The sequence below is a fragment of the Micromys minutus genome (genome assembly GCF_963924665.1).
Source record: "Micromys minutus genome assembly, chromosome: 2".
Lineage (NCBI taxonomy): Eukaryota > Metazoa > Chordata > Mammalia > Rodentia > Muridae > Micromys > Micromys minutus.
In genome coordinates, this window is record NC_137971.1 from 82,040,919 (window position 1) to 82,056,518 (window position 15,600).

The 15,600-nt window shown below is 35.9% G+C and overlaps 1 protein-coding gene across 2 annotated transcripts in view; it reads right to left on the reverse strand.

Moving 5' to 3' along the window:
- Nucleotides 1-1,297: 1,297 nt before the first annotated feature.
- Nucleotides 1,298-15,600, reverse strand: part of PDE3B (phosphodiesterase 3B) — a 119,241-nt gene continuing 104,938 nt past the window's right edge. For both annotated transcript variants that reach the window (XM_080912031.1, XM_080912030.1), the window contains exons 12-16: nt 14,249-14,448; nt 11,153-11,356; nt 9,655-9,816; nt 7,352-7,604; nt 1,298-6,278 (exon numbers count right to left, since the gene is read on the reverse strand). In XM_080912031.1, the coding sequence (XP_080768157.1) occupies nt 6,064-6,278; nt 7,352-7,604; nt 9,655-9,816; nt 11,153-11,356; nt 14,249-14,448 (1,034 nt within the window). In that variant the 3' untranslated portion in view covers nt 1,298-6,063. The remainder of the gene's footprint in view (nt 6,279-7,351; nt 7,605-9,654; nt 9,817-11,152; nt 11,357-14,248; nt 14,449-15,600) is intronic.

The window sequence follows — 15,600 nt, forward strand, 5'->3', positions numbered from 1 at the left end:
TCAACTTCTTCTATCATAGCTTCTACACCCGAGGTTTTCTTCCATCTTTTGTATTCTGTTGGTGATGCTGTGCTTGTAGTTTGTTCTCTTACCTAGATTTTCCATCATCAGGTTTCCCTCAGTTTTTGTTTTCTTTATTGCTTCGATTTCCATTTTCAGGTCTTGAACAGTTTTGTTCACTTCCTTCACCTATTTAATTATATTTTCCTGCATTTATTTAAAGGACTTATTCATTTCCTCTTTAATGGTCTCCATCATCTTCATAAGAGTCATAATTCATGAGAATTAAGGTCACTGTGCTCCTCAGGTGTGTTAGGATATTCAGGGTTTGTCGTAGTAGGATGGCTGGGCTCTGGTAATGCCATGTTTCCCTAACTTGTAGTCTTACACTGGCATTTAGCCACCTAGATATTGTAGTTATTATGGGTTTAGAGTTCTGAGTTTATCTTTGTTGATGGGTGTTGGTTTTTTATTTTTAATGCATCCCTAGTTTGTGTTTCCTCTGTCTTCTGGTCTGAGTAGCCTGGGATTCTGGTAACTAGTGCATCTTTAGGTCTAGTACAGTGTCTCCCCTGGGGTTTTTTGGCCTTTGTGGCCTCTGAAGTATTTGGTGGTAACTGTGCCTCTGGTGCCAGAATGGCCTCTGGAAAAGTAGGCAGAGTTGTGGGCCAGAAAATGGAGGAAAGGGGAACCAAGGTGCAGTACATTGCTGTTGGATGTGCAGGCAGGCTATTGAGGAGGAGGAAGAGTCTTGCCTGGTTGTCCATGGTGTTGTCAGGTCTCAAGGAATTATTGTTGGTTGAGAGGTTTTGAGACAAGACAGTCTGGTTGAAGCCTACAACTGCCAAGAGATTCAAAAATTCCAGAACAATTAACATTCACTGTGAAAGTTGCCAACAGAGAAATTTTGGTATATATCGAATTTTGTTAAAGGTTTTTTGCTTTGTTTCGGAAAGTTTCTTTTGCTTTCATTTTAATATGTAGGAGTGTGTTCATGTGCCCAGGAGGCCAGAAGAGGATACCAGAAATCCCACAGCTGGAGTTATAGGTAGTTGTGAGCTGCTCAATGTCAACATTGAGAATTGAACTCTGGTCTTCACCAAGAGCAGAACAAGCTCTTAACTACTGAGTCATCTCTTCTTCAGAGCTTATTTAGGGATTTTTCAAATAAGGTTCAAATAGCAATGAATCATTCTTAAAGTGTAAGAGCATAACACATTTTCAGTTCCCATCTAAAATCACTTTCCTGGGAATATCCCAAATTCCAGCTATAATAAAGGACATGTCTTAAACTGTGTAACCGTTGCAAGCTCTGGTTTTATTTTATCAGATAGTAATTCCACGCAAAACACCTCCAGTGCCACCTTATAATCTCATTAGTGCCACAAGGAAGGAGAAAGTTTCTTAATAACATTTGAGATGTAATGTGAAAGCAACCAAAATAGCATATATGACTACTGCTAAGACACTCAAGGATGAATCTTCCTTGGGAAGCCCACTCACACTTGGGTACCATCTTTTTTCTGTGTTAGGTGCCTCTCTTTCAATTATCCCCCCATGCTTAAATAATTTATAAAATCTCTTTAATAAACCTCAACCCTGCTTCATACTATCTCATTCTGAAATTCGTTGCTGTAGCAAAACTAAGGATGTGGTTTTACTTGAGTGAAGTACTCATGGAAGAGGGAACTTCTCAGGCAGCTGGTGGCTATTCTGGGCTATGTCTCTTAGCATACTGCTTTGAGGACTGCAAAACTGCAGGAGAGAATATTTTCAAAGATGAGCAAACACCACTTCAGTACAATCTATTAAACTATGTAAAACACACATTTTTTAAAAGTAATGTTACTTAAAAAGTAACATTTCTCCTAAAGTAGCTCTACAATGTGGAAGTATATTATTTAATCTCTCATAGTACCACATTTGTTTCATTTTCAAAATGTTTTAACCTATGGTATTCTGAAATGTTTCCCATCACACCAATAAAACTTTTTGCAGACAGACATGATATTATTCTTATTAAAATCAAAACACTTTCATATTATTATGATTTCATTCTTCACACAGAATGTAACATACATTCCTGATCATGTCTTTAAAAGAATTAAAGACAGTCTCACACTGTAATACTGTAGCCCAGGCTGGCCTTTTTTAACATTTAATATGTATGTTGTGAGTCCGTGCATGCACACATGTGCACACATACATACATACATAGAAATCAGAAGACAAGTTGTGGGAGTTCTTTCCTTCCATTGTGTGGGTTCTGGGGATCAGGGTCAGTTCCTCAGGCTTAGTGGTTAAGTACTTCTTACCTGATGAGTCATCTCATCAGCCCTTAGGTTTCCTTCTTGAAAGATCCATTTACTTGAACTTACAATTTTGCCCTTTGCTTTCTTCACCAGTTTCTACTAGAAGTCTCTTCCACCTAGCTGTTTCAGTTTTTATCAAGCTTTATACTCTTCCTATATTCCTATATACTCCTTATAGTTTTCATTATCAAGTGAATCCATACATTAACTCATCTCTCTTCCGAACTCAACTACATTGGACTATACCAAAATGTATCAAACCCTTCCATTCCAATCTGAATTCATCTGTTTACCCTCAATTGAATCCAAAGTTACTCCTTTTCTCTTTCTCAGTCGCAGACATTGAGTTTCCCAATGAGAAATCTGACAAGGTTTCCCTGTCTCTAAATCTTGGTTCTTCCACTGTCAAAAACAAAACTTATAACTGTCAAAAAATATAATAAATTTAGTTAGGGTTCTTACAAATATTAAATCAGGGTACTATTGAGTCTAAAAAAATATAGAAAGATCTCTCCAAACAGACTATGGTAGACCAGGAGTTTTTGTAAGGTGGGAATGAGGGAAGAGAACAGCTGAAAAGTACAAGGGTTGGCTTTTTCTTTTGTTCAGGGTGAACACTGGAAACTTCCTTATTTTATTGTGCTCATGGCACTCAGACTGAAATATGTTTTTCAGCAAAACAAATTTTGGGACTCTATTCGCTAGAAGTTTTAGGCTGATTATACAGCATTTACCAAGAAATAACTCCATTTTGGCAGAAGCTCAATCCAAAAAATGGCCTCCCGCAACTTTTTAACAATTCAAGGTAGTGTTAATGACCCCCCCCCATATGAATAATTAATCATTTCACTTAGGTGAAAACCCTTCAGTTCCTGTTTCCTTAGGAGTAGAATTTAAACAGCATACCATATGACAGAAGGGACTTCAATGACATTCACATTCTCCTCATTAACCAATTCTCCTTCTTACACTCCATGTTCCAGTAAGCCTAAAACTCTTGGCTGCTCCAATGTGGAAATGGTTTCTCCTATTTGACCTAATCTGTGTTGTTTCTCTCTCACTCTAATCATATAAAACTCTGAATTATTCCATACTCTGTGTAAAACGTTCCTTTCTCCTGAGAAGGTCTCCATCCCTGTACTATCCATCCCACAAACCCATCAATGCTGTTCATAGGGGCTGGGCAACTATAATAAAGGAACCAATTAGTTCTACTCATCTCTTTTGTAAAGTTTGTTTCTACCAGCTGAGAGTGAAAATCTTTGATTACTTAAGTAATTCCATACTATTGTAAAATTAGGCATCAAGGCCAACAGCAAAAAGAAGAGTGACAGGAAAAAGCTTTCAAACAATCAAATAACAACAACCATAAAAAATAGATTTTCATAGAGAAAAAAATTATGTTAGAAAGCACAGATATTTACAGTGTTATATATATTTATAATGCCAATGAATTACAATTGCAGATTGCTGATAAAATCCTAATAAAGATTAATCTGGTCCTATAGTTTAAAACAAAAACTATGTGCTAGGAGCTCATGTGGTAGAGTGTTCACAGAGCAGGGTAGTAGTACTCAGCTCTATCTTCAACACACCACAGAAACATTTACAAGGTTCACGAAAATTCCTCAGGTAGGACTCCACCTAACAACAGTATGTACATATTTAATATATTCTCATACTCATGATTTGCAATCATTCTATTTACATTTTGCATAGATTATTTGAATAATTTTAATTTCTTTGGGATGATTCTGTTCATATTTACTAAGCAAGGGTTAAATAACTTAAGGATTATTTTAAAATGAGTTCCCAGTAACATTTTTAGAAGAAAAATGTACTTCTTTCAAGAAGACAGAATTTAACAATAAATTATTTCAATATGAACTTTAAATTACATAACAGTTTAGAGACTTGATTCTCATAATACAGGCCTATGAACTTAAACACACTTATATATTGTTTTCTGTAGAAAAGAAAGCAACAGGATAAACACATTTGCATAGGATGTAAAACACATTTTAAAGAAATATACACACTGGATTATATAAATGCAAATTCAATAGATTATCAGTTAAAATTTTATTACTTAGTAATATATGATAGGACCAGTTTACAAATGATGTGGTTGTGGTAGCAAAAGTGAATGAAGGAACTCAGCACTCAACATGTTTAATAAATAAAGTGTAGTGATTCATTAAATATTGTACCTGCAGGATCAAAAAATACCAGTACTTCAATCAATCTTATACTGTGGCCTTGTAGACAACCAAAATATCTTAGGCAGCTAAGAAATTCCAGCATCACAGTATATAGGAACTACTGTGTAAACTGACAGTTCATTGTGCACAAAGTTCAATGGCTCCAAAATATTGTATGGTCTTAAAGAATAATGAGAAATCAGTTTACCATCTTGGTATCATTTGGGTTGCTTTGTATAGCTTCAATAATTTTTCACAATAGCCACACTCGAATGAGGTCATATAAACATTGTAAATTTTGCCTGTTTTCTTAGTAAATTAGTTATATGCATTTTATGAAATAATTTCTTGAACTATTCATAAAATTTTTATGTAAAAATTAATATACATTTCCATCATGTACTTTACCTCAAAATTCAGTCTTTCTGTGGGGCAGTAGTATTACTACATAGTGATGTGTCATCCCTGCAATGTACTCTTGAAGCAGAAAGATGTTAACAACAAAAAAATGTCAGTTTTACTATAACCAGACACAAGAATACAAGACACCTAAGATACATATCTAAAGATAGCTAATTATTAGGCAGTATCTTTGATGGCATTGGTTTCATTTGATTTTCCACTAAGGCAAAAGATAGACACTTCCTTTTTCTTGGCTTTAATTAAATAAAATGGTGCTCATTTCATAAAAGATAACAGCAATATTAGGACAATTTTTTCTGACAAATCTATGCCATGTTTATAATAATTAATGTTTAAAATTACTTATCCTGAGCAAGAATAAAAATGAGAACAGTTTTGACTAAAGAATAAAGCTCCTTCATTGTTAAACACTTTTAAAATTCAACCATGGACCAAAATCAGTAAGAATAGAATTCACACTTCTGATGTCCACAGCAAACCTGAATATTTTACGCAGAAATAAAACACGAAAGTAGATTATACACAACAATAAAAAGCATCAGAAATTGATGCAGCTGGGTTTTGTTAAGTATAACAAAGGTCCTCAGTCCTTCATGGATGAAGCTAGGAGAACCACATTGAACAGTGTACTGCCACGAGCAGAAATCACTCAGAAAGGCCACAATGAGTTCCTTTTTGGATTGAGCATAGAGGTTTGTTACTTGCCCCATCCCCTCCCAAACAAAGACATAAAAGATATATTTGGAAATACAAGATGAATCCTGTTTTCAAAAAAGAAATATGGCCACTTCAAAAACCAAAGTCACTTGACTTTTCAGTTTTAGCCCTCCTCCCTCATGAAAACTAAGAGCTGACTACCCAGCAAAGCAGCATTAAGTCACACTATTTACACAGCAGTGAAGGCTTTGAGGAAGGCTTTGCAGCATGAGTCAGCTGCAGCAAGTTCTAAGAATCAGTCTCTAATTTGTATTGAAAGTGCTTAGGAGTGAGAACTGCGGGGTAGCAAGGATCCTCTCACAGTATTAAGGCCTGTCCATGTGGGAATGGACAATTGAGAACAGTACAGTGAGTATTAGGTAATGACCCTGGGAATAGCACCCCAGGTTTCTTCAGCATGAGTTTTCTTCTCATTCAAACATTTGTTCTTCCTCTTCATCTGCCTCTTCAATCACCTGAATGTCATCTGCCTGAGGTAAGGAAGCATTATCCACCTGCAGTTTCTTCCCCTCAGCTTTACATTTCTCTTCTTCTTCTATGATTTCCTTCCATATCTTGTGGTTTTCAGTGAGGTGGTGCATTAGTTGGCAAAATATTCGACGCCTCCCTTTCCTTCTTTGTGGTTCTGTGAAATTTAAAACAAACATTTATACCAAAGCAAATAAAACCCAATTGCTCACTCAGTAAATGCCTAAGTACCCACTCTAGTTAAATAAGCTCTAAGGTTATAAATGTGAACATTTATAAGAAAAATTATCCACACTATGGAAATCATATCCTGATAGAACAATACAGACAACAGTATGAGTGATAGGGATTGTCCTGGATAGAAATAAAATAGAGACAAGGTGAAGAGAACACTGGATTGAAAGAGAAGCTGAAATTTAAGATGAAAATCCTAATAACCCAAAGTTAAAAGTCAGTTTGGAATGTCTGAATGTAGTAAATTAAATATAATTACCAGTATTCTTGGCAACATTATTTTAAAAAGTCAGTCAACTGACCCCAGGTTGGTACAAGATTCTTCTCTGCCTTGCTAACCCTAAACACAAAGCATTTGTGTCAGAAGTGGGGAGAAGCACTTATAAAAGTAGAGCCTGCTGAAGAATGCTGGCTGGAAAACGGCATCAACAGAGACGTTCCTCCACTAAAGAAAACGAAATTCTCATTATGTTATAGTTCTAATTCTTAGTAATCTAGAAAAAAAGCCTCTAGCTAGGTAAAATTTAAATCTTGCTTTAAAATAAAGAGGAAGTGGCATTTAACAGCTTCGAAGACAAGATTTAACTTTCTACTTAATTTCACTTTCTTATTCAAAAATTATGTTGCTCTATAACTCATTCTTAATACCAAAATCTTGGTTCTCTCAGGGCCAAGAGCCCTACCCTCCTTTCCTCCCCACGTCTTGTTTTCTTCCCTGAGTCCATATGATACTGCTGGGAAGTTGCACTACCCAGCAGTTTGATGTTTGAGGAGGGTGAGGTGAGGAGTTGTTCAGATGAGCATTCCTTGGAGGTCAGCATCTTGGAAAATGCTCCTAACACAGTACCAGCACACAGCAGTTATCCTAATCCTGACTCTTCTACCTGAACACTTAAGATAGGAGTTACTCAACATATCTGGGCCTAAGATGTAAAATTAAATCCAAATTAAGTGAACATTTGTAATTAGTAGCAATAATCAAAACAGTTTCCTTACTAGGATTTAGATTGTCTTCTGTTTCTTCATCATCTGAATCTAGCTCCTCACCATCATCATCATCATCACTTTCTGTATCATCACCCTCTTCTGCTTCTATCCACTGACCAGGCAGCAAGCCAGCAGCATCATAGGAGTTGCACAGGGGGCCCACAATGTGAGTGATAAAAGATTCTTGGAGTTTTGCTAGTTGAGGAGAAGAACGATCCATGAAGGGACTAATGGGTAGACCCAGGGTTGCTTCTTCATCTCCCTGAGAATTTCAAAAAGAAAAATGCATTTATAGCTACTAAAAATATAACTGGTAAGATTTACTGTTAATATTATCTTGAGGGTTTTCTCCTTTCATTTATTTTTGTATTTTGAGAAAAGAACCTCTCTATGTAGGCCTGGCTACATAGGAACTCTCACTCTGTAGACCAGGCTGGTCTTGAATTCACAGGGACTGACCTGCCTCTGCCTCCAAGGGTGTGTGCCACCACACCTGGTATCTTGAGATTTTTTTTTTAAAAACACAGTCTACATAAAGATTTCACAATCTTTATGAAAAACATTGATGAGCCAGTGATTACTGTTAGGATGGGATGCGGCCTTTTGGGCACATGCCAGATGGTGTCCCTGAGACCTTCACCAGATACCAGCAGAGAGGAAAAAGTCACTCTGTCTTTTCTTCACTTGAGAAACTTAAAAATTTATTCTTATATTCTGTTTCTATCAACTACTACAGTTGATATTTACTGAATAGGGAAGATATATATTTTAAGGTAAATAATTTTACTCTCAATCTGTAACATTCTGCAATATCAACATTAATAGTTTATAATTAATAAATTAATGCCAAATTATTTGTTTTGGAGTAATAAATGATGATTTAACATGTAATTTGCATATTTCTATTCTAATTCTCAATAATAACACATTACACAGTATGGTATTTTATAACTTCCACGGGTGTGCCAAAGACAATGTACCTTTATAATATAACATGGGATAAATATGCATGACCCAACAAGCTCAACTTCATTACTACTATTTTCTAAGACAGAGGAATTTTAACATTATAAACATTTTGGGTATTCACAGCTATTAGGATCAAGGATTCCAAAGAAGTATAATATAGTGGGTGGTATTTAATATTTTAAAGATAATGAAATTTGGCTTGTAGAATAATTAGCTTTCTTCAACATTACGGGGAACCACCCTCTCAAAATGGCAAAGACTCTGCAAATGGGTAAAAATCCTTTGATAAAAAATAATAGTACGATTATAATTCATCTTATCCTTCAACTTATTTTCTGTCAGGACTTCTGCTCACATGTATCCTTTAATGCAAGGACAGTCTTTCTATAACAAACTTGAAAATGTCTTTTGATGTTATGTTTTAAGAAGACCATAAAATCCTTTAGAAACTACTTAATTTGGTCCTTTCCCACTTCCTACAAGAAGCCATCAAACTTCGGCATCTTTACAGCATCGTTTAAGGACTCTCTTCAGTAGCTTCCTGTCTGGACTCTCATTTTAGGGTGTTACAGAACCTTCAATGTCTCTTATTCTCAGTTGAGTCTACCATCATCAAATTGCTGCCACTAGGAGTCTGACCATGCTCCAATGAGTATACTGGCAACACAAACTGCACTTGGTGGGGTTTTGGGCTTTTTATTTGGTTGGTTTGGTTGGGGGTGAAAAGGTGGGAGGGAGGACCTGGGAGGAATGAGAAGCAAATGTGACAGGATGCATTGTATGAAATCCCCAAGTAATAAAAATATTATGTTGGGGGAAAAAAAACTACTTTGTTTAGAAACCAACTCTTTTAAGGTATGGATTCTCAGGGTGAGAGTAACCTTGGAGACTAGAGTCTATTCTTATCTATCCAGCCAAAAGTTTAATCAACTTACTTCAAACAAGGAATAAGCTATGTATTTATGTTTGCCTCTTTAAATGTTAGCACTAGTGGTTAAAGAGATGGTTCCATGGTTAAAAGCACTGGTTGTTTTTTCAGAGACCCAAGTTCAATTCACAGAAGCCACATGGTGGCTCACAACCACCTAGAATTCCAGTTCCAGTGGATCTAAAGCCCTCTTCTGACCATTACAAGCACCAGGCACACACATGGTGCACAGACATACACACACAGGCAAAACATACACATTTAAAAAAAAAAAAAACAGCAAAGTTAGACCTGAGAAAACACTAAGCTAGGGTCCATACCACACTGAGCCCCTTTCAGGGCAACTCTTATATTCCCAAAGGTGATTTCTTCATATGGCAGCTCTCACTAAGCCAACAATCTTGTTTCATCTTACCTGCTCATAAAATTCATTCACAATGCCCTCTGTCCATCTCAGATGTAGATCCCGATCTTTTGCTGGGCCATTGATATCTGCTAACTTGATGCACACCTGGCAGACTAAGAGGCGATCGTTTTCACTGCTCCACTCTATACCATTACTGTTTACATCATTGGCCTATTTTAGACAAACACAATTGTTTTAGGTACTAAGGACACAGAGTTGCTAATATTTGTTTGTTCTTACCAATTCCTTAAAATTGTTTTTTGTCCAAAGGACAGGGAGAAAATTTAGTAAATGCTTCCTTAGCATGGGAATATACTATAAATATGGACCTATGTAGTGAATTTGTCCTACTGAAGTAGTAATAAAATTTTCTTTCAAAGGCAGCATAGTGTTTTGTTTAAAAACAGAAAGCATACTTTGGTTTCATTATTTATAATTATCACAGAGCATAAACACATATAAGTGTAAATATATATATTAAATGTATGTACATGTGAATCTATAAATCATAAGAAATGTAACTATTTCTACCTTAAAAGAAGGCACTTAAAAGAGATAAGGAAAAAAAATCTGTCCTAGCAGCAACAGGTGGTAAGATAGTTTACAGACACAGGTCTTAGAAGCTCAACTCATGGTCTAAATCTGGATTCACAAGGATATTCATTTAACTATGCAAATCTAATTCTCTCTATAAAGAACTGATCGTGATCTTGCCATACACCTCCATAAAGATAAATAAACAGTGCCTGGTCATTAATAAAGGCTAATAAGTAAATATTAATTAGCATGATTTAAGTAACCAAAATTATCATTATTAGTTGGGCACATTTAGTATACTTTGTACTTCTTTTTGGAGGACTCAGCCAAAAATAAAGACTCAGGGTATAATTCTTTCAAGAAAGTAAAGCAATAATCCTCAATTTTTTTTTCTACTCCATGGGACACAATGCCATAATCATTGTTGTCAGAGCAGATCAACAGCCTCTGCTGTGGAATGGGGATCAGTTCAGAGCCCCTCCACTTAGAGAACTTGTACTCACTAAGTACAAATGGCAGTTTTAACAGATACTTTAGGGATGAGAAACACTGCTCTTCTGCCAGGTCACCAGCAGAAAATCACTAATACAAAGGTAGGACAGTTGTGGCAAGGTAGACATAGACTGACGTCTCAGAAACACATCTTTGATTTCATGAAATGTCTCACTTGCACTGAGTAACTCAAATTTTGCTATAAACACTTTGGGTATAATTATTTGGTTTGTTACTATTTGAAAAAAAAGCCAAAATATAATTCACTTATTTATCAAAAGAATACATAGCAAACGACGGTGTTTTAAGACATGCTGACCTAATAATGAAGTCTATTTAAATAATACTATTTAGTATCAGCTATTTATTCTTACACCATGTGTAATGTAATTCCAACTTAACATTAAAAACCACTTTTCATCTATAACACTAGCAACAATTTCCCTTTTTAAATTAGGCACTATTTTATATAACAAACCTTGGCATTGAATTCAGCAAGGAAATCAAAATGTTTTTTGAGATCTGTAGCAAGGATTGCTTCTATGACTAAAAATCGGAAACGCTTGAATTCCATATGATCAAGGTTAAGGAGGAAGTTGTACTCTGGACGAGAAAGGTACAGACTCCACGCTGATGCAGCATGATGATTTTCTAGAACAGATCTGTCATTGTATAAAACTGCCTAAAACACAAACAAACAAAAACATGAGGTGTGCATCCTACACAGGAGCTCTAACCACTCACAATCAGAGACGGGTCGGAATATGAATACCCACTTCAAAATGAGGCTTATTACCAGGATTTTAATATCTATGATGAAAAGTTAAGATTTTAAATACATGGACCAAAGTGCAAACAAGCTAAGGATACCTTTTCTTCTGATGTGCACATCTAAAAATATTTGTCCTCAAATACTCTGCAATACCATGATGCCTCCCAAGTGATAGAAAAGTGGCATTTTGAAGTAAACATTCAAGTTATAAAGCTAATAAAAAAATTCATTGGAACCACAGAACAGGGTTGAGTACAGCTCTGTTCTGCAGCAGCATAGAGTTAACTAAAGAAGAAATGATGCCCAAGGTAAGCCCGAGACCCACTAGTCTGAGGACATACGTAGTCTACATTCCCACCCTGACACAGTGCCCCTGAACAAGATAAATACACATGTAACAGGCACCGTCACAAACCTTCTGGATTCAACAGCAGGAGCTCACATTTCTCTTCTTCATACCAGTGCAATGCCCTAAGGGGCATTCAGAACCAGGAAAAGAGAGAATTTATAATGCTTCTACCAGCCCTAAAAACTAAACATTTTCAAAATTCCTAAAGAAGCAGTAACTAATTTATTTTTTTAATCCATGTCAAGGGCGAGGATTAAGAAGCAGAAACAAAACTTCTTGTTTTCCTGGTCCTTACTACCAACTAGGAAAGGAAGACGGATGACTAGAGAAAGCAGTATCATGAAAATACATGTGAATTTGATTCCTACACCCATTATCTGAAATTAGAGCCTAACCCTAACACTCATACTAGTAACTCACTCTCTCCAGGCAGCTTCCTCCAATATCTTAAGAGAAGAATCTTCTGCCTGAAGGTAAATGCAGGACTTAAGTATTGGGTGTGCCTTTGGAAAGGATTGTTGGATGCCAATTCTTCCTGTCTTTTTCACATGCTAGTCTCCTTCCTTTTGCTTCACTACACACCATGAGTGACATCCATACAGGCCCAAAAGCAATGTGACCCACTGACCTTGTAAATGGAAACTTATAAAATGATGAGCCAAAATAAACCATTCATTATAAAATGATGATTGCTTTAGGTATTTTATCAGAGTAACCATTTTTTTTAAAGAAACATCCTTTTTTATATGTTGTCTCTTTTTACCCTTAATATCACAAATTTTTGTTCCAGTGGAAAACTTTGTGTGTTATACATACTTATTAGTGAATGGGTAAACATGTGCCTGTAAATGCACGTGAAAACCAGAGGTTGATAGTGTCTTTTCTTGATCACTTTCTATCTTTATTTTTATTGACAGTTCCTCAATGAACTCTCTGAAGCTCATTGTTTGGATAGACCAGCTAGTCAATGACCTACAGGGATGCCCCCACTAGCCCTCCCTTGCCCAGTTCTGGGGTTACAAGAACATGACCACTATTTTTAACATGAGTTCTAGGGATCTTAGTTCCTTGAGCTTTGGACACAGACACTTTTAAGAGGGGAGCTCTCTCCCAGCCCCAGAGAGATAAACTTCTATCTTAATTCACACAGGTCAGGAACAAGTGGGAAACCAGAAATCAAACATAACCTCTTGGTATCAGATCTAGTACTTATTCCAAACAACTGTGATCTACCAAATAAGTAAGTCGATCAGAGTAATGTGGAGGTTAGACTGGCCTCTGAATTTGTAGTTGATACTGCAAATATGTAACCTTGGGCAGGTAATTTCTCCCAAATAACACAGAGTGAGCAAATCTCATATTCATTCTGTCCCTCTGTCTCTTCCTCTGTATGTGTCTTTCTCTAACACACATACTTCAACTTGAGATTAAAAGAATTTATCTTCTGTATTTATAACAGATGGCCTGATTGAACAAGACAGATAAAAAGAGGAACAGAAAATGGCTACAAATGACTAAAGGAACTAAGGCTAAAACAGAATACTGAAGTGAAGACAGATGAATTCATCAGCAACAGTAACAAGTATCTATGTAAGGCATATGGTTCGAAATATACATACAATGATGCAGCAATCTCCAACACAAACAAATACCTCAAACCACATTAAAACCATGTTTAATTCCAAGTCCTCATGTTTAAAGCTATAGAAGCTGCAGTATTCATGTTGGGAATATATACTACTTTATTTATACTGTGATGTGACCCTAAAAGAGTTTATACTTTATCAGCTATATTCCTTAAATATAAAATACTATACCAAAATAAACTGTCTTCTTATTACATTTGTGTTTACATATTTATGTGAGATGAGGATACATGTGCATGCCATGGACATGTAAGGTCTGAGGACAGCTTGTGGTAACTGGTTCTCTCTTTCTATCAAGTTGGCCTCAGAGACTAAATTCAGATTGTCATGTTTGGAGAGCGGTACCTTTACCTGCTAAGGCATCTCAGCACCCCAAGGAAAGAAATTATTAGTACACTATGTTAATAGCTAAAGAACAGAAGGTAAAAATACCAAGATAAATCATAGGAGAAAAAATGGAAAGAACAAACCATTAAGGCTCTCCTTTGCTATTACTTTTAGCCTACTATGAACTCAGATAGAAAGAACAAAGATCCAACCAGAGTTTTATCAAATTGTTAAAAGACAAAAATATTTCAATCAAGATCGAGAATTTATGAAACATGGAATTATTTCATTAAGTATTCTTTTTTATAGCTGAAAAAACTAATTTTTGAAAATCCCCTCAGCATTCATCATCATTAGTTTTCATCAATTAATTACAATGGAGGGTTTACCGTAAACATGACTCACAAGAAATACAGATTATAGAGTGATATGCAATGGGTTATAAAAATTTTTATTTTTAAGCCTCTGAAAAATTCCTACCTGAGGTGCATTGGTAGCCACTAGAAATGCATTTGTTCTTCCAGGGTGATCATAATCATGCATGGCAGCTGCCACATATAAAGCCATCAGTTCTAATGCAGGAATGTTTGAAGACAGGCAACCATAACTCAGATCTGGAATACAGCAGCTCTTCGAAGAAACATAAGCAATCTGTCCAGAACTAAGTCTGCCATCTGAATCTGTGTGGCAATAAACAGTAAACAAACATTAGCATGTAACTTCCTGACAGTTATGCTAAGGATGGAACAGTAGTGTCAGTATTAATTTATTTAAATTAAATACACTCAAAGGACTTAAGAATATACTTTCCCACTGTTTATCTTTCAGGACATTAGAGAGTTCTGTCACCAGGTTGATGCTTTCTTGTTCAAACTAATAAATTCATAAAAACTTTTAAGCTTATAATGTCCTAAACATTTGTTTGTAAGGGCTGAATATAATACTTTTACAAAATATTAGCAGAAAAAAAAAGTAGACAAGTTTCAACCTGTAACCAAGAAGATGCTTATAATTGAAACCTCTTGAGAAAGGAAAAAAATTAATTTTCTTCAATGGAGTATAAGTTGCTATGTCAATCACACTCCAAGACAGGCCCTATGCTCAAGGGTAAGAAACTAAAACAGACTATACTGTGTGCGTGCGTGTGCATGTGTGTGTGTGTGTGTGTGTGTGTGTGTGTGTGTGTGTGTGTGTGTGTGTGTCTGTGTGTGTGTGGTTGTGGCTGTGGTTGTTGTTATCTATTTTCTGACTAATTTTGTTTTTTCAAAGTTTGTTTTGATTTTCTTTTTGTAGTTACTTTTTCTTATTTTAAAGAGTGGGGAGACAAAAAGAAGGAATAAGCAGTTGGGTAGGTAAGGAGGTGAGGATTTGGGAGGAAGTAGAGGAGGGAAAAATATGATCAAAATATATTGAATGAAAAAATAAGTACATATAGTAAATATAGAAAAGGATATAAATTGATAAAACTTGGAAATAAAATTTGATTTAGAAACCATATGAACATGAGGGAAATTAATGTATCACCAAACTAAGCTCTTCAATAAAGATGCTACTTTTAAAAATTCATACAAAATTGTTTCACGTTCTTCAGTGACTACAATTTCTCTTCCTCTTCCTCTCCCTCCTATGAGGCAATTTGCAATGAAACAGAACAAAAAGTATGAACATGTGAAGGCCTGAAAACTACTTGGGTACCACTCCTCAGTTTCCTTCCGATAGAAACAGTGTGTGTGCTCTGCTCTCTGTGATTCTGGTCCCTAACACCTCACTACCTGCTCCTGTATTAGCTCAGACTAAATGTTCAGGCAATCGCTGTTGCTGAAAGATTGGAG